Source organism: Sander vitreus, chromosome 11 (assembly GCF_031162955.1).
Source record: "Sander vitreus isolate 19-12246 chromosome 11, sanVit1, whole genome shotgun sequence".
Classification (NCBI taxonomy): Eukaryota; Metazoa; Chordata; class Actinopteri; order Perciformes; family Percidae; genus Sander; species Sander vitreus.
Window position 1 is genome coordinate 16,487,455 of NC_135865.1, and position 27,389 is coordinate 16,514,843.

At 38.9% G+C, this 27,389-nt stretch overlaps 3 protein-coding genes across 10 annotated transcripts in view; 1 reads left to right on the plus strand and 2 right to left on the minus strand.

Annotated features, from left to right (window-relative positions):
• Window positions 1-10,615, minus strand: part of pde11a (phosphodiesterase 11a) — a 39,058-nt gene extending 28,443 nt beyond the window's left edge. The window contains exons 1-5 of the mRNA XM_078261927.1: window positions 9,827-10,615; window positions 9,034-9,192; window positions 1,653-1,742; window positions 883-1,023; window positions 645-709 (exon numbers count right to left, since the gene is read on the minus strand). Of these exons, the coding sequence (XP_078118053.1) occupies window positions 645-709; window positions 883-1,023; window positions 1,653-1,742; window positions 9,034-9,192; window positions 9,827-10,615 (1,244 nt within the window). The remainder of the gene's footprint in view (window positions 1-644; window positions 710-882; window positions 1,024-1,652; window positions 1,743-9,033; window positions 9,193-9,826) is intronic.
• Window positions 10,616-13,996: 3,381 nt separating this feature from the next.
• Window positions 13,997-15,377, minus strand: LOC144525266 (cytochrome c-like). 2 transcript variants are annotated; one of them, XM_078261929.1, is made up of 3 exons: window positions 15,225-15,377; window positions 14,446-14,622; window positions 13,997-14,345 (listed from the first exon to the last, which is right to left on the minus strand). In XM_078261929.1, the coding sequence occupies exons 2-3, from the start codon at window positions 14,615-14,617 to the stop codon at window positions 14,200-14,202; spliced, it is 318 nt and encodes a 105-aa protein (XP_078118055.1). In that variant the 5' UTR covers window positions 14,618-14,622; window positions 15,225-15,377; the 3' UTR covers window positions 13,997-14,199. The 2 variants fall into 2 exon arrangements, with proteins under 2 accessions (XP_078118055.1, XP_078118054.1); XM_078261928.1 differs by having other exon boundaries at window positions 15,248-15,375.
• Window positions 15,378-18,688: 3,311 nt separating this feature from the next.
• osbpl6 (oxysterol binding protein-like 6) overlaps window positions 18,689-27,389 on the plus strand; it is a 40,076-nt gene continuing 31,375 nt past the window's right edge. For 4 of the 7 annotated variants that reach the window (XM_078261931.1, XM_078261937.1, XM_078261935.1 and 1 more), the window contains exons 1-2: window positions 18,689-18,981; window positions 25,166-25,411. In XM_078261931.1, the coding sequence (XP_078118057.1) occupies window positions 25,265-25,411 (147 nt within the window). In that variant the 5' untranslated portion in view covers window positions 18,689-18,981; window positions 25,166-25,264. The remainder of the gene's footprint in view (window positions 18,982-25,165; window positions 25,412-27,389) is intronic. The other 3 variants (XM_078261936.1, XM_078261933.1, XM_078261930.1) reach the window with 2 other exon arrangements.

Genomic DNA, 27,389 nt, shown 5'->3' on the forward strand with positions numbered 1-27,389 from the left:
AGACTAGAGTCATCACAGAGATCCTGAACTTTTGTCATTTCAATTTGAAATGTGTAGTTTTATTACTTCAAATCACAGATTGGCTATTTATTTCATATATGACAACAGAGACACAAATAAGTAGGGAGGGTATGTCTAGTCATAAAAGACTGAATTGGCCACTCACTTTATTTGTAATACTGTTGCGGTTATCACTACTGCTTTGAAGTGACCATATCAGTTACGGAAAGTGCAGGACTTGTGGGATAATTTGTCTTCCTTTCAGCATTGGTTTTCATCCATAAACATCCCACACAATATTAAGCCTCTCTTTCTCCACTCTGCCGTCCTTAGCAGTAGAGAGAAGCAGCAAAACCCAATAAAGTAGGGCTCATAGTATGTCTTTTATTCAGCATCAGCATATTGCTCCCACAGCACTACAGAATATTCCATTTTTATACTTTCCTTATTTTTTGTCAACTTTACAGATACAAACAAAGCTCTGTGCAGAATTTGCAGATGCCGTGGTGCCGAAGGCAAACAAAAGTTAGTTTAATGGTTATCGATATGCAAAATGTGAAAAAGGAAGGCAATGCTATGTTTTTCATTAGGCCGGATGTCATTGAGGAGCAGAGTAGATTTTAACACTGAAACACCATACATACCTGTTTTCAGTGTCTGCACTACACTTAGGGGACAGTAGCTCAAACGACTTGGTGAACTTCACCACCTGAAAGATTTAAAAGGGAAGAAGTCATTCAAGCATTTGGAAAAAATGGATGGAGGTACATAGTATTTACTGATAAATCAAGCCAGACAGAGAGAACAGACATGCACATGTACAAAAGTACAGACAGACAGACAAACACATAAACAGCAGAACAGCAGAGAAAAAAACTGTACCGGTGACTCAATGTCCTCCAGCAACTGAACAGAGCAGCGCTCGCACTTTAGCAATGTCTGGGCACGGTGCATGATCTTCCTGACAATCTTCTCTAGGTCAGTCTGCTCTTCAAACAGGTCATTGACAACCTCCAAGAGTGCCTGAACACCAGCGACAGAAAAAGACACCACTGCCATTATTCCTAACAATCTGAACCACACACTGCTGTAAAATCCACTTTAGATAAATGTGTTTTACCTCACTCAGCTGTAAGAGTAATAAGACAATTATTATTATTATTATTATTATTATTATTATTATTATTATTATTATTATTATTATTATTATTATCCTTAAACCATAAACCAACATGATGATATAACATGATCAGTTACTCCAGTACAAGTAAGTAAGGCCCTTTCTCTAAGGCAGTGTCATCCAATTTCATACACAAGCACTTACAAATCATAAGGTGTAAAGGGAGCTATCCTCATTTCTCTCCTCCATTCACTGAGCAGTGTACTCATTATGTTCTCTTCCATCACAGATCAATGTGTGGAATGAATTAGTGCATCTCTTAACATTCCCCAGGAGATTTAGATCATAGACCAGGCCAGAGTCTGGATACAGGCCCATCCCCCACAACAGATCCAGAGAAAATGTCCATGCAGGGCTGCATGCTGCTTTGCAGTGGCAGCAAGTGAGCTGCTGCTGATCAATACACCGTCTCTGTCAGCATCAAGGATGGGAGGGTAATGCTGATGGTTAAAACAATACTGATTATCCTTACCCGACTCCTGTCATACTCCTTCCTTGAGGCTGCGAAGAGTAGGGCATTGGAGATCGCAATACCACAGAAGGGCAGGTACATCTGCAGCACCTGTGGACATATTTAACAGACTTTTGTCATCACTGAGCTGAAAAACAGGGATATTTTATCAAACATGGTCCCTGATGTCACAAAATGACTGCACATAAATAATGGAATCACTTTCAGGATACATAATAAATAGAGTCATTAAGCCACATTAATGACTCTATTTAATATGTATCCTGAAATCGAACATTGCACTGCTTTGGAATCAAACTACTTTTTTTTTCTCACCACTGTTGATTCATGAAGAACACCAATATGCAGGATGCAGAGCGGTGGCTGCAACCGCATGCAGTTACAACAGCTGCGATGTGAATACACAGGTTGAATTCAAGTACAATTAGCCTTATCTGAGAGACACTCAACCCCTGTAACATGGAATCAATAGAATTTAGGTTGTGTGCTTCCTTACTCTGCCTCTTTGTTTAGTTATCTATCTTTAGCATCTGGCTGCTGTGTAAACGATACAATCAGTATAACAAACCCACTAATATTTACCAGCCTATAGTGCGACCTGAGGAAAGGGACACTACAACAATACATGAATGAGAAGTTACTCAGCTGTGGCCACTGATACAGGGATATTTCTGTCACCTTTTAGAAAACATAATGCATCAGTAACTCATTAGTCATAAATGAACATGTAAATTTACAGAATCCTATAGCGCTGTGTTGATAACTGGGAAGCTTGTGTAGGTAGTCAAGGTCTACGTTCACAACCTTGAGTTAGGGACCTATTGGGAGAGACGTCACATGCAGTTGAATATGCAGGAAATGAACGGACTAATATTGGCTATTTATTTGTTTGATGTGTGAAGTACAATTGATCCCACGACAACTTGACAGCTCTAATTGCTGGGGTCATGATAATTGTAGATCTAAAAATGTCATCGTAGGCTGGAAAAGGCTGAGAAACCCTGCTCTAATTGCTGCAATTTCTCTTTACAATCAAACAGCTCTCTTGGGTTAGCTACATATCTTTAATTTCTCAGTCTATATTTAAATAGTAGCATGGCCATGTGAATTTATAGAGAATGTTGACTACAGCAAGAATGGATTGTTTCTACTAAAGAGAGAGTCAAGAGTGAAGGAACACATACATACAATGGTGGAGTGGGAAAGTGTATACTGTATGTTTATACACATAAATCCTACAAATCCTCATCCACCAGATCTTATAAATAACGCTTGAAACAAACAAGCTTTGTCCCTCTTCTGTTGCATGTATGTGTGTTTGACTGGTTTTGTTTTATGTTTTTTGTTGTATTTTGGAGGCGCACAATGTGGTCAATTGTGTTTTTATGCACACTGATTGTAACCACTGACAGAGTTATAGTATTGTGCTTATAGTAGTTCATTTCATCAAATAAAATTAAATCCATCAATACCATGATAAGTGCAAATTGAATCACTAAATTAAAAACAATTCTCATGGTAATGCAGTATGAAATATTACTCTGTCATGCTAACAACGTACATTGTATTTGTGCCCTTCATTCAGTCATCATACATAATCAAGCACCTCATGCAATTGTTTTCAGACACAGAAAACAGATGATGCTGAGCAATAAACTAATACATAATTCTATTTCAGCTGTCCTATGGAATTCTCTAGTAATGATCTTGCAGAAACACAGTGGCCATCATTAGCCCCAGCAGGAGCAGATTCATTAGCGAGCAGGACTTTGGGGATCTGGCTATGGATCTACAGGCAAACCCTAGAAAAGCACTGCTCTCTCTAATTACATTCTGACAGGCACGCCATTAGACAAGGTTACATTACAAACAAGACGTTTTTGCCTAAAGACCTGTGGACTGACCAGTAAATTGTGGTTTAATAACGAGACTAACTGGCCAAGGGAAATTACACAGCCAACACTTTCTTTCTCCATTCTCCATAACAACTACTAGTTGCTGTGTTCACTTTGCATGTGTGGTAAGATGAAGCCATTGTTGTTTTGCCAAGAATTGTACTCTTTGTAGCTCTCTATTTTCTCTGATCTCATATGGGACTCCCTAGCTTGTGTCAGCAAAGCACATAGCAGTTTTGCAAATACACTTAGCAATGATTGCTTCTTTTGTAGGTGATATCAAATATTTATGCAACAGGAATCACTCCAATACATTTTACAAAGCAAGTCATTGTTATACATCATTATTATCTACATAAATAGTTAAATGAATACCATTTCATAAAAGACACTTGATTATGTTTCCTGCCTTTATGCAACCATACGATTTACAAATTAAAATGTCATACAATCAAATTTAGCAGTTAAAATATACTGCATTGCTTGGCTGTAATTTATGGCCACTAATACAACACAGTTAATAAACATATAATAATATATATAATGGCAGCTGTAACATTAATGAGCAGGTGCTGAGGAGGAGAAGAATGAAGCTTTAAGGCTCTTCACCTTCCTTTGACACTGCAGCCACGTTCTCCTGTGTCCCCATTCTTCCATTTCGTTTGCTATTTATTAAAAAACGGAGCAGTTACAGAATGATCCTTCTAGGTTTGATTGAATTGAAGTATCTCCCCATACACTAATTAGGTCTACACCTAATCACCTCACTCTCCCTTCATTGACTTGCTCCATCACTGTTCTCCATTTTGTAGGCCTAGTCAAGTTTTTAATTTGACTGTCTGTGTAAAGGGCTAACTCCCGCCGGCGCATAATTGTGACAAATGTCGATGTAGATTGACGTAAAAGTCGCATCAAATCCGTCTTATTTGTTCACACTGCGGCCGCATGGAAAAAAATCAAACCTGGGTCTGATCAGGACCACATATGGAAGTGGTCTAAATCTGATTTGAAAAAATCTGATCTGGGCCAGATTTGAGTGTTCACACTACTTCTGAAGAAGTCTGACTTAGTCACTTGACCCCCAAAAAAATAAGATTTGGGCCATTTTTATCTGCAGTCTCCTCAGACAAACATTCTTGTCACTATTGCAAATGCGTGAAACTGCATATATGAAACCACAGTACTACAGAAATTACAGTAACTCTTTTGCGATTTTGTTGTACTTTGTAAACTAGTTTGCACACAAAACTCAAAATAAATGTGTCCTTTCTTACAGGACATGTATGTCTTATGGGACAAAAGCATAAAAATAAAGCCTGACATTTTGTGCCTTGTGTCAATTTACAATGTCTTCAAATTCAGTAAATGGGTACATATTAAATAACAATCCATTGTTACAACTTAACACAGAGCAGCATTTAGAGTTAGGAAAGCAGTTACATTTTAGTAATTGTCTTTATTGTGTGTTAAGACCCGACTTTGTGAAGGTTGATTTAGAGCATCAATAGTACCCGAATAACATCAATGTACTGCCACCATGTTTGGCAATGAGGTTGTTTACACACGCTAATTTTCCATCTGAAAACATCTGTGTAATCAATTGGCATCAATAATAAAGAATTACATAATTAATGAATTTACTAATTAACAGTTCACTGTAACTCTCACATTCTACCCTTTCTGACGGAAAATCTCAGTGGGAGGGGGAGCTGGGGGAACCTATCCCCAAAGCATCTTGGGAGGCTGTCTTCTGCAGAGTACATAACTCATCAATTTGTGCAAGGCATGGACTATTACAATTCAAGATTATTCATCGCATACATTGGACTAAACTCAGATTATCCAAAAGATTCTCAGATATAGACCCACTATGTGATCGATGTAAATGCAACCCAGCATCACATACCCACATGTTCTGGTCTTGCTCAAAGCTGGACCACTACTGGACTATCTTTAACACTATATCAGGCTTCCTGGGACAATCAATCTCACCATGCCCTGTAACTGGGTTATTTGGTATTACACCTGCGTCTAGCCATCTAACTAAGGCACAATCTGATAGCATTGCGTTTCTTACTCTCGTCGCTAGACGGCTGATTTTGATCAAATGGAAAGATAGCAAACCCCCAACATTTACACACTGGATCAATGATGCCCTTTATTTTCTCAAACTTGAGTGGTTGCACACTACAAAATAAATAATCCAAATCGTCATAAAAGCACCCCTCTAATTTCTTAAAACAAGACAATATCAAAAAAGTATAACAGACAAGGGGTCAATATTGAAGTTCAGAATAACTTAGCCAGCATAGAATTCAATTCAAGCCCTTAATCACCCCTTCTATTCCTCTTTGAGAAGCAGGGCAGCTAGGTCTGCCTTTATTGTTGGGGTCCCCTGCTGTACAGTACATCATCCACATGTATTCTACCATATCTTGCAAATCCCTGATATGCAAATGTCGTTTTTGAATTACTCTGTTATATAAAGAACTATGTAAGAAACCAGTTTGGTATAATGCACTGTATGAATTTGATTTGATCTGATATCCTGCAGGAATGTATTAAAACCATGTGGCTCCAAGCAGACTGTGTTCTCTCTTCTTTAGCTGTAGATTTACATTGGGAAATTGTGTGAAAGTGGTTATTACAGTATTGCTTTGAGCCAATTTGACAGAGAGTTTGACAGCCTGAGGAAGCACAGCAGTGAGGTGAGAATGCTATTTGACAATCGACTCACTCAGATGTTAAACTATACTGGCAAACGGAACCTACATGGGGAACTGACATCCTATTAACAGAAAATTCATAAAAATGTCTACCTGAATATTTATGTAAAATGTATTAAAATACATGCAAAGTGAATGAAAAGTTAAATCAAGATAACACAAGATGTAGAGATAGCAGGATGAGGTCAGTTTATACACTTAAATTAAGTCAATAGCTATATTCCTCTACAGAAGATATTGAGACAATGCAATTATACATGGGTTGAACCATTATCCAAGCTCCCCAAAGGACTCCCATCCTGCAGGGTATCAACACAACACAAGGCAGCGTGGGATTTAAAACCAAATATCCTATACACTTTCAGTACATAGAGAACGACATTTCCTGTGATTAAGGTACACTAAAGTTTCTAATGACATCTGCTATTGCAGTATTATCTCATGCTTTGAAAAGTGTAATGAATTTTTTTTTTTTTTACAAAAACAGAGTGGCAGCTGTGCTGTGCAGGGAGCTTACTGTGTTTTTTTTTTACACTAGCATTGCATTTCATTACTAATTCAGCTGTAGCCATCGCAAGCATTAGTGTGATGTTAATGCAATGTGAAACAAACTCAAAACATCAGAAAGAAAAAAAGAATACCTAATCTGCATCTATTATGAACAATGGATGTAATTTTGAAAGTAGAGCTCCACTGTAGAAAAACATACTATACATAAAAACATAGTCTTTTGCAGGGAAACCTAACCCTAAAACAAAAGCACAGCTAGCTTTGTGCTTTCATCTCTTGTCGCCTTTAGGGGCTCACAGCTGCAATAAGAGAACAAGTCAGTGTGTCGGCTTGTCACCGCCTTTCTGTTACATCTATTCATGTGTGCTGATGGATTAAACACGTGCTCCTCGTGCCTCTCTGATGATGGTAATAAGTCAAATAAACATTCATTCAGAAACAGAAGATCTATCTGAATTAGTGTGAGATGTAACACCCCCATCTACTGCTTTGACATATATGTGTATAATATATTCATACACTAACATCAGTGTCTTTTTTTGTTTCATCAATCAACTTGACTGATCTCTTTACAGACTGGGCTGATCCACAAAGGGGAAAAATACTAAATAGTAGTCATCCAAAATCCTTTGGTCCTCCTGGACCTTACGTCAAAAACAGAATATCTTTGGAGAATTCATACCAACATCTCTCCATTTTATCCTGTACACACAGGTACACACATTCACACCTGGAAGACATAGTACAAGTCTGATCTGTTGGCCATTGAGCCGCTCCACTGGAACAATTGAGATACCCTAAACTCTGCCATAAGTCCTATTTTGCTGGTGTTAACTCCATTCAAAATCACATAAATGGTGAAATCCAAATGGTGACACTAAATGAAAGACTGACACTCTGGCTGTCCCACTAAGCACAAAAGTAAAGGGTAAACCAACTGGAGATTCTGAGCAGCTTATATAAAGTTGTTATTATTGGTGACACTACAACAAGAGCCCTGGCCCTTTGGAAGATACTGCCTCAGGAAAATATGGTGATGCTGAGAGACAAGCTATGACCTAGCTAGAAACTGAGCACTGAGACTCAGACTCATGGCAAATATGCTCCACATCAGACTGAGCTGGAGAAATTCTTTAAATAATAAATATTACTTACATACAGCCTGGACGCAGGAACAAATAGATACAGTATCAAACAACACATATGCAGTTAGTGTTGCTTGTGAAACTAAAATATTGGACAACTTGAAACTTTGACCTCATGATGGTGCTAAAGCAAACGTCAGGGTATCACCAAAGTGATTACATGTCATCCAGTGGGAAAACTTCTGCCTATACCAAAACTCACTGCAATTCATCCAACAGCTGATTAAACATTTTACTCTGAACAAAGAATGTCAAGCCAGTCAGAGGATCACCAAAGTGGTTAAGATATTGTACATACGTGCGGGAACCATGAAGGTCTGTACTGAATGTTTTGCCAATCAATGAGGTGCATGTGGAGACATTTCACTGGATAACTGTAAACAGACATTTCACATAAACCCAAAAATGTCAGCCTTGTGGTGGCCCTAGAGGAAAAGTCACAGTATCAAGAGTCATAATGACTCACCCTCTAGGTAGCATGTCTTTGCTCTGTGAACCAACCAACCTTCATTGCTATCCCTAGTATGTGGCTAAGAAGTATGACCAAACTACAGTATTGTCATAGACTCATATGGCAATATGGTTATTGGTTTATTCAAACCAATCACTAGTATGTAAGCATTATAAAGATGTGATTTCATCCATCTTTTCATTAATTTATTCAAATAAGTAAACAGGAAAAAACATCAAACTAACAGGATATGCAATTGCTGAGCTAAATTATCTAACCAATGTGACTTACTGCCCCTTATAATCATAATAATTGTAATTCTATTTATACATACATACACATATGAACTAAGACTGCCCCAGATATTGTTTTTATCTGTTTTGTGCTTGATGAAGTTGAAGATGTTTGAGTCAGACTTTTTTTTTTAGTAAAGATGGAAGTCCTTTTACATGTGCAGAAAACCAAATGACAAAATGTTTATACACAAGGACGGAGATGATATTCAATATAATCATTCATAATCAAACAAAGAAAAACCAACACAATTATCTTTTCTGCTCATGCCAAGCAAGCAGCAGGATACATATTGTGTTATTATGACAACATGGTACCTTCACCCAGCCTTTATACTCACAACTATAACAATTAAATTACCTTTTCATCATCTTCAGTGAAGAGTTCTCCACTTGAAGTCTTGTTGATGGCCTGAGCAACTCCAATTATCTCTCCATCACTGTTGCAAATGGGCATGCACAAGAGTGACTTGGTTTTGTACCCTGTCAGCTTGTCAATTTCATCACTGAACCGACGATCCTGCAATCCATAGGGACAGTGCAAAATTAAGACACAATGTAAGCACTTATTGCAAAAAATGCAGTTTCCACTTTTTTTCTTTCAGATGACGGTGCAGGAAACTGTACAACTCATCAGGACTCCATGTCTTATAAACAAAAAAGTCTACAATAAAGGCAATATGATAGACAAATGACTGAAGAGGTTGACTTAACTTGACTTGAAGAGGTGGTGGGCAACTGTTTATGGACATTAAAGCAACATAACTTCATTTTTTAGCCTACTCATTTCTACTGACCAAGAACAGGTATTCTACAGACAACATACACTGGAATCATAAAGCAAATTTCTGTCCTTGTAATCTAGTATTCTTACTTTCTTAAAAACAAGGTAGACTAAGTAGCTATTGCCTTGTTTGTATTACTCAGTTTGTTTTTGTGAAGCTGCGGTTTGACACAAGCTTTGTCCAGTGGACTGTAGTTGTTGGTTTCAATGCTCTCAGCTCTGTTTGCTTGATGATCAATTAACTGTGTCGGATAAAGTGACACACTGAACTTAAATTATCTGTCTGCCTGTCTGAGTCTCTCTCTCTCTTTCTGTGACTCATGCAAATGCACACACATACATGCATGCATGCACAAAGAGGAGCAGGCACCTGATAAGCGTCAGAAATGTTCACTGTCTCTCCGTGTTCAGCCACATATCCAATGATTCCTTTCCCCCACGGCACTTGAACTTCATCTGATTTCATTGAGGGTAAAACTGTGGTGCCCGCGTGCACATCAAATAATTTGGACACTAATGTCTTCTTGTTGCCCGTTCCCTCCACTAAAAACAAGGAGCACCGGTCTGCATCGACCATAATACAAACAAACACAAGGATTTTGTAGCTGAGACTCGTTAGATCCAAGTCGTTAGATATGTCTTTTACAAGCTCCAGGAAAAACTCTCTTTCGTTGTGTTCTTTGAGATAATATTTAAAATCCACGGCTGTGGACGGGTACTGGGGGATGTTGACTCTGGACTCCAGCAGTGCGCTCAGTATGTGCGCAGTGGTCGGGGGCAGAGAGCTCGCTTTCCTCAGCAGAGCTCTCCTCCTCATGCTCGTTAGGGGTTCCTGGGCCCTGGAATTAACATGTTCGTCGTATGTTCTGTTGACATTGATGACCTTTGATCTGGCGAAAGTTTTGCGCAGCTCCTTCTGCGAGGCTCTTCTTTGTAGACCATCACATTTGCTTGCCCAGCTGTTCTTGCACGCGTTGCTCTTCTCTTCTCCCGGCTCGGCAGGAGCTGCAGCCACCGGACTTTTGCTCGCCTGGTGATTCTTGAGCCATTTCTCCACCATGCTAAAATTCCCCTTTCTGTTCAGGTAGTCCTCGAATAATTCGGGATGCGAGTCCAGAAAACTTTCCACGTCAGAGAACACCATAGTTGGCACTGCCATGTCTGTTCTTCAGATGGTCCTCAGTGAACCAAATCCATGAAGTTGCGCAGAGAAATATCATTTATGGGGCTTTAGAGTTAAAGTAGAGAATCATTTGAATATCATAACTTCCATGATGCATTATGCTGGAATAACCCCTGGAGCTCTGGCTACATATCCAGTTTCCACTCTGTAGGTGAAGGATGGAGACTCCCTTTGCGCACCAGCATATTCCTCCACAGCATCTTCACACCGTTCACTTATTTTAAGAACATTAAAGCAGATCTAAGCAAAGGAAGTTGAGGCTCGCGTTGACTAGATTCACAGGTATTGGAAATCTCATAGAGCGCCACTACCGAACATCACCGTCGAATGGGTCTTCTTGTGTGCAAATGATGCTGGCTGTGGTTGGCTCGGTCCCGCTGACGCTCGATTCGTCACACAGACAGGAGCTCAGGGTTGCTTCAGCAGTCAGCCCTTTGGCTGTTTGAACCTCCTCCTATGATGATGATGATGATGTTGATGATGATGATAATTAGGGTGGATTCATCTGTAATCTTCTCAGCATGCATAATATATGATGCACATTGTAAATGTAGTAAGCTAGATATAAAGATGAAAAATGGTGGATTACAGTGGATGTTTGCTCATTAATGATCATTACTTTCAGCAATTATTCAGTGCTCCACTAGATTTATATGGCTTCTGAAAAGCACAAAAATGCTGTGGGTGGATTATAATTTAATGAAATTAAGCTTCAGTAGCCAAACATTATTCCTCTCTGTCAGGGCTTTGGTGATGGCACTGCTGGCTGACAAGAATAATCAAATTTCATAGCATATATAACAGATATTGCAGCTCGACAATGCATCCATTTCACAAGCCACAAACTTAGGCAAATATGGAATCTGCAGTAGTTGGTCTATACAATTAAATTACTTGACAGCGACTTTTATTGGCAGCAGGGGGATGTAAGAAAAACAAATTCCTTCACAGCCTACAATATTATTAGTGAATCTGTGCAAATGTGACTTCTGAACGCTAGAGGGAGTTATACTCCACAGTTTGGGACTATATATATATATATATATATATATATATATATATATATATATATATATATATATATATATATATATGTATATATGTATATATGATATATGTATATATGTATAGTTATATATATATATATGTATATATGTATATATATGTATATATGTATATATATGTATATATGTATATAGTGTATATATATATATATATATGTATATATGTATATATATATATATATGTATATATGTATATATGTATGTATATATATATGTATATATATATATGTATATATGTATGTGTATATATATATATATATACATACATACATATATACATACATATATACATACAGGTGCTGGTCATATAATTAGAATATCATGAAAAAGTTGATTTATTTCAGTAATTCCATTCAAAAAGTGAAACTTGTATAATGTATACATTCATTCCACAAAAAAATTCAAATGTTTATTTCTTTTACTTTTGATGATTAGAACTGACAACTAATGAAAACCCCAAATTCAGTATCTCAGAAAATGAGAATATCGTGACAAGGTTCAATACTGAAGAGACCTGGTGCCACACTCTAATCAGCAAATTAACTCAAAACACCTGCAAAGGCCTTTAAATGGTCTCTCAGTCTAGTTCTGTAGGCTACACAAGCATGGGGAAGACTGCTGACTTGACAGCTGTCCAAAAGACGGCCATTGACACCTTGCACAAGGAGGGCAAGACACAAAAGGTCATTGCTAAAGAGGCTGGCTGTTCACAGAGCTCTGTGTCCAAGCACATTAATAGAGAGGCGAAGGGAATGAAAAGATGTGGTAGAAAAAAGTGTACAAGCAATAGGGATAACCGCACCCTGGAGAGGATTGTGAAACAAACCCATTCAAAAATGTGGGGGGGATTCACAAAGAGTGGACTGCAGCTGGAGTCAGTGCTTCAAGAACCACCACGCACAGACATATGCAAGACATGGGTTTCAGCTGTCGCATTCCTTGTGTCAAGCCACTCCTGAACAAGACACAGCGTCAGAAGCGTCTCGCCTGGGCTAAAGACAAAAAGGACTGGACCGCTGCTGAGTGGTCCAAAGTTATGATCTCCGATGAAAGTAAATTTAGCATTTCCTTTGGAAATCAAGGTCCCAGAGTCTGGAGGAAGAGAGGAGAGGCACAGAATCCACGTTGCTTGAAGTCAAGTGTAAAGTTTCCACAGTTAGTGATGGTTTGGGATGCCATGTCATCTGCTGGTGTTGGTCCACTGTGTTTTCTGAGGTCCAGGGTCAACGCAGCCGTCTACCAGGAAGTAGAGCACTTCATGCTTCCTGCTGCTGACCAACTTTATGGAGACGCAGCTTTCATTTTCCAACAGGACTTGGCACCTGCATACAGTGTCAAAGCTACCAGTACCTGGTTTAAGGACCATGGTATCCCTGTTCTTAGTTGGCCAGCAAACTCGCCTGACCTTAACCCTATAGAAAATCTATGGGGTATTGTGAAGAGGAAGATGCGATGCGTCAGACCCAACAATGCAGAAGAGCTGAAGGCCACTATCAGAGCAACCTGGGCTCTCATAACACCTGGGCTCTCATAACACCTGAGCAGTGCCACAGACTGATCGACTCCATGCCACGCCGCATTGCTGCAGTAATTCAGGCAAAAGGAGGCAACTAATTGAGTGCTGTACATGCTCATACTTTTCATATTCGTAAATTTCAGTTGTCCTACATTTCTAAAATCCTTTTTTGGTATTGGTCTTAAGTAATATTCTAATTTTCTGAGATACTGAATTTGGGGTTTTCATTAGTTGTCAGTTCTAATCAAAATTAAAAAACCACTTGAAATATATCAGTATACATTATACAAGTTTCACTTTTTGAATGGAATTACTGAAATAAATCAACTTTTTCATGATATTCTTTGTGTGTGTGTGTGTGTGTGTAGCCCAACTCTATAGACCCCCCCCCCCCCTTGTCCAATGATCTCTTTAAATTTAAACTTCTCCAGAACACTTTGATAACGATAAGAATCGTGACAAGGAGTTTGAAGAAAAAGCCTTCTAGATGGGAAAGTTTGATATTTACTACTAGTTCATGACACCAAGCGTAAACCATATTTTAATTTTTTTTACCAGCTTTTGTCTTATCTGCAGTTTCTCAAACAAATGCACTCAGTAACCGTCAGCCAGTCAACATCTGTATCGTATATTGGAAGCAAAGGCATATTCATTCTTGAAAAAGACAACTTTAATATAAATCAAGAAAGTACTGAGAACAATAAGCAAACCCAGCTTTCTGTCCCTACATTCTATATACGCAATATATGGTTTAATAATTTATGTTTAACCTGTTAAAACCAGGGGATACCATTTTAATCCATCACAAAGGAGGATCATTTAAGAAACAGTAGAGGTACAGCTGTAACAAAAATGGTAACTTATGTCAATACCAGTCAGAGATTGCTTGCCATTATGCCTGATTTTGAAAGAACAACAAGTCCTGGCCTTTTTATCAGTTTGTCAGGACAGAAACTGGCAAAGATGCACAGATGAGTTCTTTATGAAGTTGCAGACTTCAGATATGCTATAAGGTCAGCTCGTTCATTCTTTTTTTTGATGCCAGCGAAGATCATCTTTGTTCCTGGAATGTATTTCTTGGGGTTCTCCAAATAAATCATCAGGGTGTCTTCATTCCAGACAATGCCTGAAATCAAAGTGAGCACACACAGTGGAGAATGTTTAGGCCACACAGCATGATTCCTTGGACTATTCAAATACTGTAAACACACATGTATGGTTTTTACCTTTGCTTTTGTTTGCATCAGTATAGGAGAAGCCCTCTGCCTGGCCTGTTTTGCGTCCAAACAGACCCCAAAGGTTAGGCCCAACCTTGTGCTTTCCTCCATTCTCCACAGTATGGCACTGGGCACACTTCTGGACAAATGCCTTCTTGCCTTTTTCAATGTCTGCAGGCATGGTTTCTATTAAGGAAAAAAAATTCACACAGGGAAATTGGACTTTTGTTAGCTTTAAATTATTATCAATAATACCAACTTGTGTTAAATATTACATTGTAAAACTTAGATTTTGGTATTTTCCTTGGCTGCTTTTGATTAATAAAAGATTTTAAAACAACGATACCCTCGTTGAGCCACAAGGGGGAGTTCACTTCAAAGTTGCGCAACCAAAGTGGCCCTGGCATTGTTACAAAACCGACTTTTACCAAAGAAACTTTTATTTAAACACAAGCAGTATACTATACACGTTTACTATATCTGTGATATGGCACATTGCAGCAAAAGAAATGGTCACATACGGTATCTTAGGCAGACCTACTGACATTTGTTTTATAACAACTTTAGGTAAAAACCTATGTGCGATATATAGGCTACACATTATAGAATAAAAACTAGGTGGAGACATTTTATGGTAAAAATGTGACTTGGTTTGTTTTATAAACAATAACTGTGTATTCTCCGGAAACACTGGCAGTAGACCACGTTGCACACGAAAGGAACCGGCAAACAGATTTAGGATAGGCTATAACGTTACTAAACTAAGAACAACGAACAGAAAAGCTTACTATTTTGATGATCAACTTCTCACCTTTTCTTGATATTAACCGACTTATTGAAACTTAATTCCTCAGCTTTTATTCTCCTACCGGCTCGGTCACAAGTGATTCACAAACGTGCTGATCCTCTCCGTCCGTGACGTTACTCCCGCTGTAGGCTAACGTCATCAGTCAGCTGACCTGTTTCATAATCCTCGTCATATATATCGATGATCCTCGTTATGACCACACTTCTGTCATCAAATTGTCCAATGTAAAACATGATATCTTTCTGATACTATTACCATCAACAAAAAATATAATAAAAAAAGAAAATTAATCATTTCATTTCACTGACCACCTCCAATGGAAACCAGAGCATAACCTGTTTTTTCCCTCTTATTAGACACCACAGCATAATCATAAAAGTGATCTTTAAAATGTGACTTGATTCAAATTACAGTGGCTGGGATCATCAATCTCTCTTCCAGTGTAATGTAACATTTAATACATTTAATCTGCACTTTCTTGGTCAGTGTGGTGAAATGTCTGGAAACACCATGTCGTGGTATGATGAGACTAAGGTAAAGCTTTTGACAGCATCAGGGGATTCATAGGTCACAGCTAAGGGGACGAGAATATTCGGCCAGTCTCTAATAACCAGACCTGTTCATGTATAATTATGTTTGTCTCTCTACACATTCAAGGAGTGGCAGCTGCATGATAAGGGAATGTTTTGTTTCAGGATGGTCTCCTTTTGGAGGTCCGTGGGCCAGCCACACTTTTGCATACTTCCCAGAGAGAGAGAGATAGGCTGAACTAGGCTTTAGCATCTGTGTTTAGGCACCTGCAATATCTTAGTTTACCTTAAAGGTTCAGCTAAACGTAATGCCTCCAGCATGACTTTAAATACACCTTCAGGAAGACAGGAACTTAGAGAGTTGGGACAGCACTGCACATTGTGCTTTAAAATGTACTACCTGCTTAATTGTCTCCTCAGTTGAGTGTTCATATGCTGCAAGTCACCAAAATCTCCTGAATCTTCTTCACGTATGTGAAATGAGTTGTGCTGCTCCTGAGTTTTTCCTTAACAGTCAGTAACAGCGAAATGTGTGTTTTGTCATACTGCTGCTTCAAAACTGACCTTACACACATTTTCAGCAGTTTCTGCCCATACTGCATTCTTCCAATTCCCCTGTTGTTCTACAGTAGAAAGCCTTAAAATGAAAATTTATAAACCATGACAAGGTTGATTCTGGCAATGAGATACCTAAGGAAAAGCTTATATTGGAGCTTGTCAGAGTTCAGGTTGCGTAAGCCATGAAATCTGATACCCAACCATTTTTGAGACAGACACAGACAGATAAGAAGAGTTTTTTGTTACCCTTGCCCAGACTGCCTCTCAAGTTACTTTTGTGTGTAAAATATTCTCCATAAACCTCACCTCTCAAGTTACTTTTGTATGTAAAATATTCCCCAGTGTGTGAAAAGCAGGAGTGCACTTGTTTCCAAGTTACCATGGGATTGGAGCGCCACACACACTTATGAGCAAGCCATCACACACAAAATACCAGTCTGCCCGCTCCTCTACATTCAATATAACAGCCAAGTAGGCCTATGTGTATTATGCTTTGCTTTTATTGGTACTCTTGTCTCACCTCTTAGATCACCAGGGTGCTTTTCTTTCTGTGGCTGCTTCTGAGGGCCAACCGCCATTTGACCTATAACAATTGACCTATGGACGGTTGACAGATATTCTCATTACGCTCAAATACCCTAATAATGCATTCACCACCCATGTGTTGTCAAGTCTTCACGACCCCTCCCATCTTTATGTTACATTTGTCCAAATAAATGCTGTAAGTTCATTATAAATTGGTAACGTCAGCTTGATTGAACTTGTGACCATGCACATAACCAAAGGAAACGCCCGTAGCCATGGTAAACGTTATTGGAACATAACGTTAAAGGCCGTTGACCATAGTATGGTTGTTGACAACCAAACACAAACAGTGGTTACAGCTAGCGGGCAGTAAGTTACCTAGCTAGTTTGACTTTCTAATCCACCAGCAAGCTCCTTTCAAACCCCTTTCCTCCCACAGAACGGCCTTAGTAGTTTTCCATTACCTGATTTACACTCTCTTTAGGAAAACTTGTTTTCTTTCTTTTTGGTAACCTTTAGCACTGTGTGACAGCAACCAGAGAGGGTTTAGAGCATCTTTGCAGGATTGGGGTGATTGTTAGCTTTTATAGCCTAAGTAATGCTAACTTATTAGCATAAATCATTTTCTCGTAGAGGTTTCTTTCATTGGTCTGTTTGAAAAGCCGCCTAGGTTTCATATCTAAATTTTAAGCTAAATATTACGGAAGCGTAATACATTCACTTGAAAAAAAAATCTCTTTAATTCAGAAAAACAGAAACTCAGAAAAACAGCTGTGAATTGACGAGATAACTCAAAGTCCTGTGAGAAGCTCTTAATGTCCACATGGAATTGCTGCTACTGATCCCGTTTTAGATTTCAAGTAAGCTATGGGGTACATACAGGTAAATACTAATAGGCCTATAAGGTATTAGTTACATGCCACATGCCAAATTATATTAGCTAACTGTCTGCTTGATCACATGTAACAGAAGAGCACAAATTAAATTAGCATTGACAGTGACAGCAAGCTGTCTCACTCGCAATTTCAGATTCATCATCTTATAACCGTGAAACATGCCATGTCCGTTCAACTGATCCTGCAGAAACACTGCAATGTGCAACAGATCAGAACGGGCTTTCCGCCTGAACAACAGCAAAGTCCTGCACACCGACAAAGTCAACAAACTTATATGCCATCTAGTAAAGACATTGTAGCCTATCTCCCAATGTCTCAAACCCAAACCAAAATAAAACCAGATTAAACTAAACAGGTGGGACGTATTTGCTTCCATGACATTGAATACTCAATAGGCTAGCATGAAGAAGGCTTCACACAATTTTATTTTTTTCTAAATTAACAAGATAGTAAATTGTAAAATCAGGGAAATGTTGTTTTGTATTGTGAAATGTTATAGTGTTTTCTGAAATGTAGTGTTTTCTGAAATGCTTTCGTGTTTTGACCTTCAGGGCCACCATACATTGGCCTTATGGATGGGTTGGGTTGTAGTTACTGTACAGGAAACATTCACATTCTCTGAATATTTTTTAATTGCTAACATGAAAAATAGTATGCCTACAGTGGCACCCTTGCCCCATGTTTGACCTAATAGTATGGACTGCAGTTCATCAGTGGACCTATGGTAGCCTACTCTGTTATATTTTCTGATCAGGAAAATCATCTGAGCATAACTTTAATACGTGGAGGTAAAGGGAGATCTCTACGGTCAAATCTAATTTTCTACTCAGAGTCCGACGTTTCAACACTGGACGTTTATGTGACTCCATAGCCGTGTTTTGTGATCAGCCACTGTCCGCCAGTGCTTGATCCATTCCTGGGATTTCTTCCCGCTCAAAGCCGATCTTGCTGCAGGGAGGAGCAACCAGAGTGCAGTTGAGCTGAGCTGAGCATCACAGACTGCATTCAAGGAAACGGGCAAACGCAGCACTTTTTTTTGAGTTTCCATAATGTTCAAGCCTCCGTACAGCACCCGTCTTTAATAAACAGAAATATATATATTTCGATGTGGACCCTAATGGAAGCCGTTTGTCTTTGAGAAGCTGGGAATCTCTGCCCAGTGAAGGGAGACCCCCCCAATTGTTTCCTGCGCCAAGAACTGTAAAGTGGTCATTACATCGCATCTGTGGTAAGGCAATACGCTTTTCTCTCTCCCTTTCAAGGCAATCTCAATGCCGGTCGTGTTTATATAGAGGGCACTACCGTGTCATAATAAAGCTATGTCGAATTAAGGTGTTACCTTACAGCCTTTGTTTTGGTGCTCTATTCATCCGCTCAGACTGAGACCCCAGCATCTTATCCTTTTGTATTTGCATCCCGAGTGAATCACCGAGGAGGACCAGTCAGACATTACTACCGAGCTACCGCTGACTTAGCCAGCTGCTGCTAGTCTGACATAAGGATGAGATGACCCTCGGACCGTGTATAGAATCATGCATGTCCCAACATCACAGGTGCATTATCACGATTTAGCTAGCTAGGACCCCTAAAACATGGATCCTGTTGCGGAATAATAAAACAGTCAGGCAGCTAACTCTGTAACGGACTTTGATGATGTAGAACTTAATGCGTCACTGACATTTTCACCTTTTTAACCGAGTTTAATGGTTTCTCCTAACGTCCCATTAGACAGCTGTCTCTTCACGTATTAGAGTATTATCGATGAACATGATCTCCACTCATAATGCTTTATATTGCACTCATTATGTTGTCAGGGTTGAGAGGCCAACTAATTGAAAGTTAGCCAACTTCTGTCACTTATAGGATTGCTCCACAATATCACTTTGCCTCCTTTTTTTAACTGAAGGTCAGCCAGTGACTTTGCAGTTGTTTAAAATAGCCCCGAATCACATAAATCAAAGAACAGCAGAGGGGACTGGGAAGCTGGATGCAATTGTAGCTTGTCACTGGCATGCTTTCTTGAATAGATGTTGCTTTTATCAGCAGTGATGATTGATTTTCTAAAATATTTCTTGGCCCGGCCTGAAGAACCCTCCCGCTGAAGGTCTCCCCATCCCATTTAAATGCAATCTTTGCAGAGCTGTAAGAGTCTTATACTTTGATGGATGGATAGAGGATGAAGGAGAGACCAACATCACTTTGATGCACTTTTTGCCACATGTCAGTAATATTGACAGTACGGAGTAAATCCTAAAATTACTAATTCTTACTCATTTAATTAGCTGACACCTTCAAGCAAAATGTTCATTACAAATTGAAGCAGTGACCAGACTAATATATGGCTTTAAGTCATATGACTCATGCCTAGGTGCTCCTTTGGTTTGCTTTAATGATTGATTCTTGATAATCTTGTTAATTCTCTGTTATGTTTTTGGTTATTTTATTTTCTGGAAGTGTAGTGCTTGGCATCATTCAAAATTTACAGATTCCAGTGTCAACATGATCTTTAGTTTTAATACCAAAATAATAGTAATGTTATACTCTTAATTTGCTGAGGTGGTGCAAAAACCCTTTTAACACTTATCAAAGTCAGCCAAACCTCTAAAATGCACCAGTGATATCTTGACACAAAAACTGTGGAATGACTTAAGATACTAAATAAGATACAGTATGAAGTTAACAAGTCAGGCAACCAGGCAACAACTGACAGAATTTGAACAAGAATCCAGTGCCAATGTTCGGTTCTTAGCAGTTTCCAACATGGGCACAAGTCAATCAGTAGTACTTAAAAAATATTGCAGTGTGATACCCAGCTCTACCTAGATGATGTAATGTGTGCAGCACAGGATAAACTGGCTCTGTCCAGTTAGTGTAGTTTAAAAAAAGACAGGCCTTCTTTAAAGAGATGTGCAACTTACTGCTTCCAGATGTCACACAAGATCTACATATTTTTGGCCTGCTATTGTACACCCAAGTAAATTGTCAAAACAGTACTGTGATGATCATTATGCATTATTAGCTAGTTGTAAATTCAGTCAATAGTTGTCCTCAAAGACCCTGTAATATAAGTCTGCATTTGTTGGCTACTTTAATTATGCAACAGAGAGGGCAGATCAGCAAACTTGGATTACTGTAGAGTGCTGGTCGATAATGTGATATTGTGGGTGACTTGAATTTGGTGACAACACAAACATGAATGTCTTTCCAACCCTATTAAGATACAATCATGCTTCATCATATTACATGTTTGTGATGAGTGATGCCATTTAACATTTGTGTGGCTTTACACACACTAACAGCAGCAAACATGCAAATATGCAGAAGAAAGTCATCTCTGATTGTTTTCATATTATTTTTCATTTGTTTGTTTGGGCAGTTCTGCTCAACATATTGGGTGTCTCAATTTAAAATCCCTCTCAGATCTCACAGAGCAGGGCACACAGATAGTGTGATTGCTGCGGTCCTCAAAACCTCTCTCGACAGCTCTGTGTTGCTCTAGCTGGCTTGACCCACGTCAGGACAGATGATAGTCACTGCTTTGTTCGTGATATTCTATGGATACCTGCGGGAGAAATTTGACTTCTCACTCGCCGCTACCCCCTAAGGTCACAGCACATATTCAGCTACAAAAAGCCCTGGAGCCTGTAGGAATTAAGTATGTTGTTTATATACCTTTCAGTAGAGCAGATTGTTGTTATTGCAGGTGACTGAACCCAAAGCTGGTGGCTGTCTCTATGCCACCCTGCTCAAACCTCATAAAAGGTCCTCACAACTTTTTCTGTTAATGTAAGAGACAGAAACGCATGAAAGTTAAACAAACTACAAAATAATATGAGCTATTAACTATTTTTTACATTCAAAATAGTTGCCAATTACTTTTCTGTCAACCGATCAAGATGGTTCATTGACTAGGCCTGATCTTTGCAGCTCTAATCCACTCCATCAGGTCTTAATGAATACAACCACATGATCTTTGTTAATATGAACAAATGACAAGATTACTCAGTTTGTTTTAATAAAGGGGCAGTCTGGCAGAGTCGATGAACGACATTGGCCCTGAAAGACATTAATTCCATAGTATATAACCAGTTGATGGCAGTGGTTAGAGGTAAGACTGTTTTCTCCCCCAGAACATCTCACTTTGGATTCTGGGAAAGGCCTTTCCCCAAATGCTGTTACTTTTCTGGAGCATGAAACGAAAAGACAGAACTTATGTGTGTGATTGAGCTGAGAGTTCATTTTGGGTGAACAGAAGGGTCCTTTCCCCAGACTGCTGCATACTAGTGCCATTGTTGCTTTATGTGACTGAAGGCTCCCCTTTGTCCAGTAGGGTCTTGAAACATCCCAACCACATTCAATTATCTGACAGATTGAAGAATGTATTAAAATAGTAAAGTGTACACTTCCCTTCTGCTTCCTCAAGGAGAGTGGATTTATTAAATAGGCTAAATGGAATACTCTATCTGAATGGACTTAGCGTCTTGTCTTACAGTAGCTCAGATTCTAGTTGGCTTAAGACAGGGCATGGATGATGACATTGTTAAAGTGCTCATATTATGCTTTTTGGCTTTTCCCCTTTCCTTTATTGTGTTATATATCTTTTTGTGCACGTTATAGGTTTACAAAGTGAAAAAGCCCAAAGTCCACCCCAAAGGGACTTACCATCTTCCAGAGAAAACACTGTTCACAAACTGCTCCAAACAGCTCTATTGTAGTCCAGCCTTTACTTCTGTGACGAACGTGCTTCACTTTGTAACACACATTATAATGCTCGCCTAGCTGCTAGCATGGCACTCCCTCATGCTCTGCAACTGACAAGCTAGCAGTACTTACTGTGCATGTGCGACTCCCAACAAAGATGGTACAGAAGTGAGATGCCTCACTCTGTAGCTAAAACAGAGAGCTCAACACACAGGGTGAAAAGAGGAGCTGCAGCAATGTGCAGTACAACAAATATATGGTGTTTTCTGAAAATTAAACCACATAAACATATTCTGGTACAACCTCTAAATACAATTATGAACCTGAAAATGAGCATAATATGAGCACTTTAAAGGATCTGAATTATAGATTATAGTGTGTGAATATACTGCACATTTTCATGTGAGAGTGCATACTGCTGAAGTGTGCAGAGCTGCTCAGTGGACTCAGGGAGTTTTCCTAACATGGGAGAGCCTTATAGACACATCCTGTAGTTAAAACCACAGGTGCTCCAGAGTTGTAATACAATGCCTAAACACAAACATATTGTATCACTGCCTGTTAATAATCCTGTACTGCCACACTATTTTTTATAACAGTCTTTTAGACTCGTTGTCTAGTCCCCATACTAATACTAATAATACTATTATAATGAAATTATATAATATATATAATAAAATGTTAAAACATTATGTACAACTTACAGATGTGGACAATTTAGCAATATAGTTATGTTTTATAATATGAGATTTATCAAAGCTGCAACTAACAATTATTTTCTTAATCTGGTAATTAATATAAAAAATCAGAAACTGGCAAAAATATCCATCACCATTTTCTAAAACGTAGGTAATGTCAATGGTTGACAAACAGTCCAAAACCCAAAGATATTCAGTTTACTATCACAAAAGACAAAAAAAATGCAGCAAATTCTCACAATTGAGAAGCTATAACCTGGGTATGTTTAGCATAATTACCTAAAAATGATTAATAAATTATTAGAATAGTTGATGGATCATTCATTTTCTGTCGATCAACTATTCGATTAATCAAGAAATTGTTTTGGATTGGAGCATAATATTGTATTATAGTAGTCGCTACACACTGTCCTGTCATCAAGTGCAGCACTTAATAAACCGCACCAGTGCAGCAATGCTTTCCTCCATACATGATTTATTGTGGAGCTGCTGTTCATTGTTAAAATAAACAATGAACGTCTTACTTTTTGTTCATTGTATCCACATTACTTATATCTGTTTCCCAACTTTTTATTTTGTGTAAATACTACATCTTCTGAATGTTATCCCCAAAAGTCACATTATTATCAACATCGAGGTATTTGATCAAAAATATTGTGCTATTTGTCACTGTTAAGGTCCAATAACATCCTCAGTATGTCACCAAGTGTCTCAGTTTCTAAATGAAACAGTGGTTGTTTATCTGTTTGTTTTTCCACTATCTTGCAATCTATGTATGTTTTATCAGTGCTGAGACCTCCTGAGAGCTTAGACAATTACAACGCACCACTGCAGGCAGTATTATGGGTGTCAGCATGGAGCAACACGGTGCCATGACTAATGACGAAAACAAGCACTCCCCGTTGCTATATGAGCATTAGGTTAACCAGACCTTTTAAATCTAGTATATGTATTCAAAATATTACGTATATATATATATATATATATATATATATATATATATATATATATATATATACTAATAATTAGATTATAGTTTAAAACAGTGGATGTTGTTATTCTGGGAGATTTGGCTTGTGTATAAGCTGTTTATCACTGGTTTGTGACCATACAATAGAGCTGTAGATGCTTTCTTTTATTGATTTGTATCCTCATATAATAACCCTCATTATCATAGTTGTAATTAGATGTTTAAGGATGTATGTTGCAAAAACTGTCTTCTGGGATGATCTCAATCTTCTGCAGTGGATGCAGTGACTACAGTCAAATTGATAGGTTGATCTGTCGCATTTCCTGATTGTAAACAAAGTGTGTGCGAAGATGTAGTGTTGCAAACAGCGATTGTTTTTATTTTTGATTAATCAGCCAACTATTTTCTTGAATATTCATTTGATCTGTAAAACATCAGAAAACTTTGAAAAATAGCAGTGAACAGTTTTCTAGAGCCCAAGGTGACGCCATCCTTTGTCTTATTTTGTCTGAGCAACAGTCAAAAACACAAAGATATCCAATTGACAATAATGTAAAACTAAGAAAAGCAGCAAATTCTCCAGTTTGAGGAGCTGGAACAGATAACGTTTGGGTATTTTTGCTCCAGGTTAGAGCAGAAACGTTTTGTTGATTACTCAATTTGTTGATCGAAAAACTACAATATCAATCTCAGCTTTCAGCTTTTAAAATAGGGAGATTTCCTACACCAATCTCAAAGCAAACATAATGTAATACTTATCCAGTAATGCACATGTAATGAGGAGAATCTTAAAAACCTATGCTTCAAAGAGTAGCTCAGGGCGTCTCGACTGAGCATCTGTGAGTTAGATTAACATTGAAATTGATGGGAGGATAGTTTTCAAAGCCTAGGAGAAGCCCAGATACTCATTTCTCCAAGGAGTAAACTAGACCACGAGGCGTTTGGCAGTGTGGCTCTTGTCTGGTATAAACAACAGCACTGCGATAGAATAAGGAAGGCGAAGTAGAGGTGATAGCGTAACTTCCTAACCTTTTGTTTTTCAGATGAACAGCAAGCAGTGAGTGTGAGGAAGTGTCAGAGGATGCTCCTGATCTGCGGGGCCCAGTGCTGAGGGAGGTCCACGGAGCCACCTGGTGCCCACCATGTCTCACCACCAACACTATCAACGAGGCCCCCACGGCCGCACCATGAGCTCTGAGGAGAGGAGCTCCCCGCCAGTCAACAAGACCTCCACGCCGGTTCACAAGAGCGCCTCCTCCTCTTCCTCATCCCAGCGCGACAGCCGGCAGGTAATTGCCAGGCTACGTTAAAAAAAAAAAAGTTTCTAGAGATAAAAGCACTTTGAATTTATGTAACTTGAGCAGAGGTCATTTAGGGAGGAGTGGATAGTATTTTGCTTTGCTGCAGTATTCTGTTCATGCCTCATGTGAGACAGTTTATGCAACAGAAAAACAGACAGACAGAAGGGAACTACCAGGAACTAGTAAAGCTAATATATAAATTCAGCAGGTGTGGGAGACAAAATGTCAAAATGTTATTATATGATGACTTAGGGCTCTATCTTGCACCCAGCGCAATTGACTTTGTACACCGACGCATGTATCATTCCTATTTTGCACCCGACGCAGAGCGGACTTTTCCCTCAACAGACTCACGTCGGTAAATTAGGGAATGAACTTGCGCTCCCGGGGGCAGTTCATCAAAAAGAGGAGGCGTGTTCCGGCGCAAATGTTCTCTAGTGCTATTTTGCAGTTTCAGAAAACAATTCCGCCACAGACCAGGAAAAACCTAGTCTAAAGTCAGTGGCGCGTTATTCAGATGCTATTTTAAGGGCGTATGCTAGGCCATATTGTAGAGTGTGCACACCGTGCATACACTTTGCTTCTCTCCTCTCACAGACCCAGCAGTTCCCATTTTTGCAAACCATACATATACAAGGAAAATATGACCTTGTTTTACACAACATTTCCATGAATCATGGCTGTGTTGATGACATAAATGAGGAAATATTAGAGGACTTAAGGAGATGTGATGTTGAACTGCATGTGCCGATGCCACTTAACCCAAATGCCCCAGCAGCAGCACGGGAGAGGAGAGACAGAAGAGCTGCATCGTCTATAGTGAGGTAATCCCGGTTTAATGTTAGACTACATTGCAAAAATATCACCATGCATTCATAACCTCGTGATTCAGTGAGAGTGAGCCCAAAACCATCGGAAAGTATGTTTTTGTGACATTTCTTTATTTAAATTTTGTCAAAAAGAAAAATCAATAGCAAACATCGGTCTCCTCAGCTGTGAACCGCTCCTGGCGTGCGCCCATGGATGTATTAAGAGTGTGCACCTAGAAAATCCGCCATTACAATAGCAATCTGCCTTGGAACAAGCGTGCCTGCTTTTAAAGGGAATGTGAGATAACTCTCTGATTGGTTTATTACACGTTACGCCCAAACCACACCTATGAGTAATGTAGCTACTTCAGACCAACCCATTTTAGATTTGCGTCAGGCGCAAGAGTCATTTATCCCGCCGGTATAATAGCAACAGCACCCGAGACCCGCCCACAAAGCTACTTGCGTTTGGCGTTTGATACTTGCATTTCAGATCGTTAAAATAGGACCCTTAGTCTCAGAAGTCTAGTTTTCTCTCAGAGCACTTGAATTACAATATGCTAAAAGACTATTACGGAATTTTTGTCCAACGACGCCAAAAACAAGTTGCCTACCACAACTTTAATCTTGTACATTGTGTTAACAAGTTTGAATCTGCCTAATAAAAAATAAAATAACTCTGTATGACCTCTGTGCTCACACTGTACAGTTCAATTCACCAGTCACAACGTGGGTGCTCACACTGAACATGAACACGGTTTTGTCTAAGTACAATAAAGTTTATTCAAACAAGATGAATGCATCCTCATAAAATGTTGACAAAAACAGAAAGGCAGCATTACTTCATGAAATTCAATTGTTGACTCAAAGCAGGAAGAAAATGGACAAATATTGACAGATGGCTTAACACATGCACACATTATCTTTCTGCAGTGAAGTTCAGTTTTATTTCCATTACAACACAGTCTCACCCAAGACTACAGTAGCCACAGTAACCAATAGTACTCCAAAATGACATGCCAGAGATCCATCCAATCGTCCAACAACCAGATTATTGATCGCTTATGCATTTAATCAGACCCCCCCCTCAAACTGAACACCAAACAACAACCAATCTGGAAGATATTCAGCCTGATTCTACTAATTCAGGGTTAAAA

Coding starts and splice junctions, on each gene's coding strand:
- LOC144525266 (XM_078261929.1), bottom strand. CDS start 14,617: ATGCCTGCAGACATTGAAAAAGGCAAGAAGGCATTTGTCCAGAAGTGT. Junction 14,346..14,445: donor TGATGCAAACAAAAGCAAAG/GTAAAAACCATA, acceptor CTTTGATTTCAG/GCATTGTCTGGAATGAAGAC.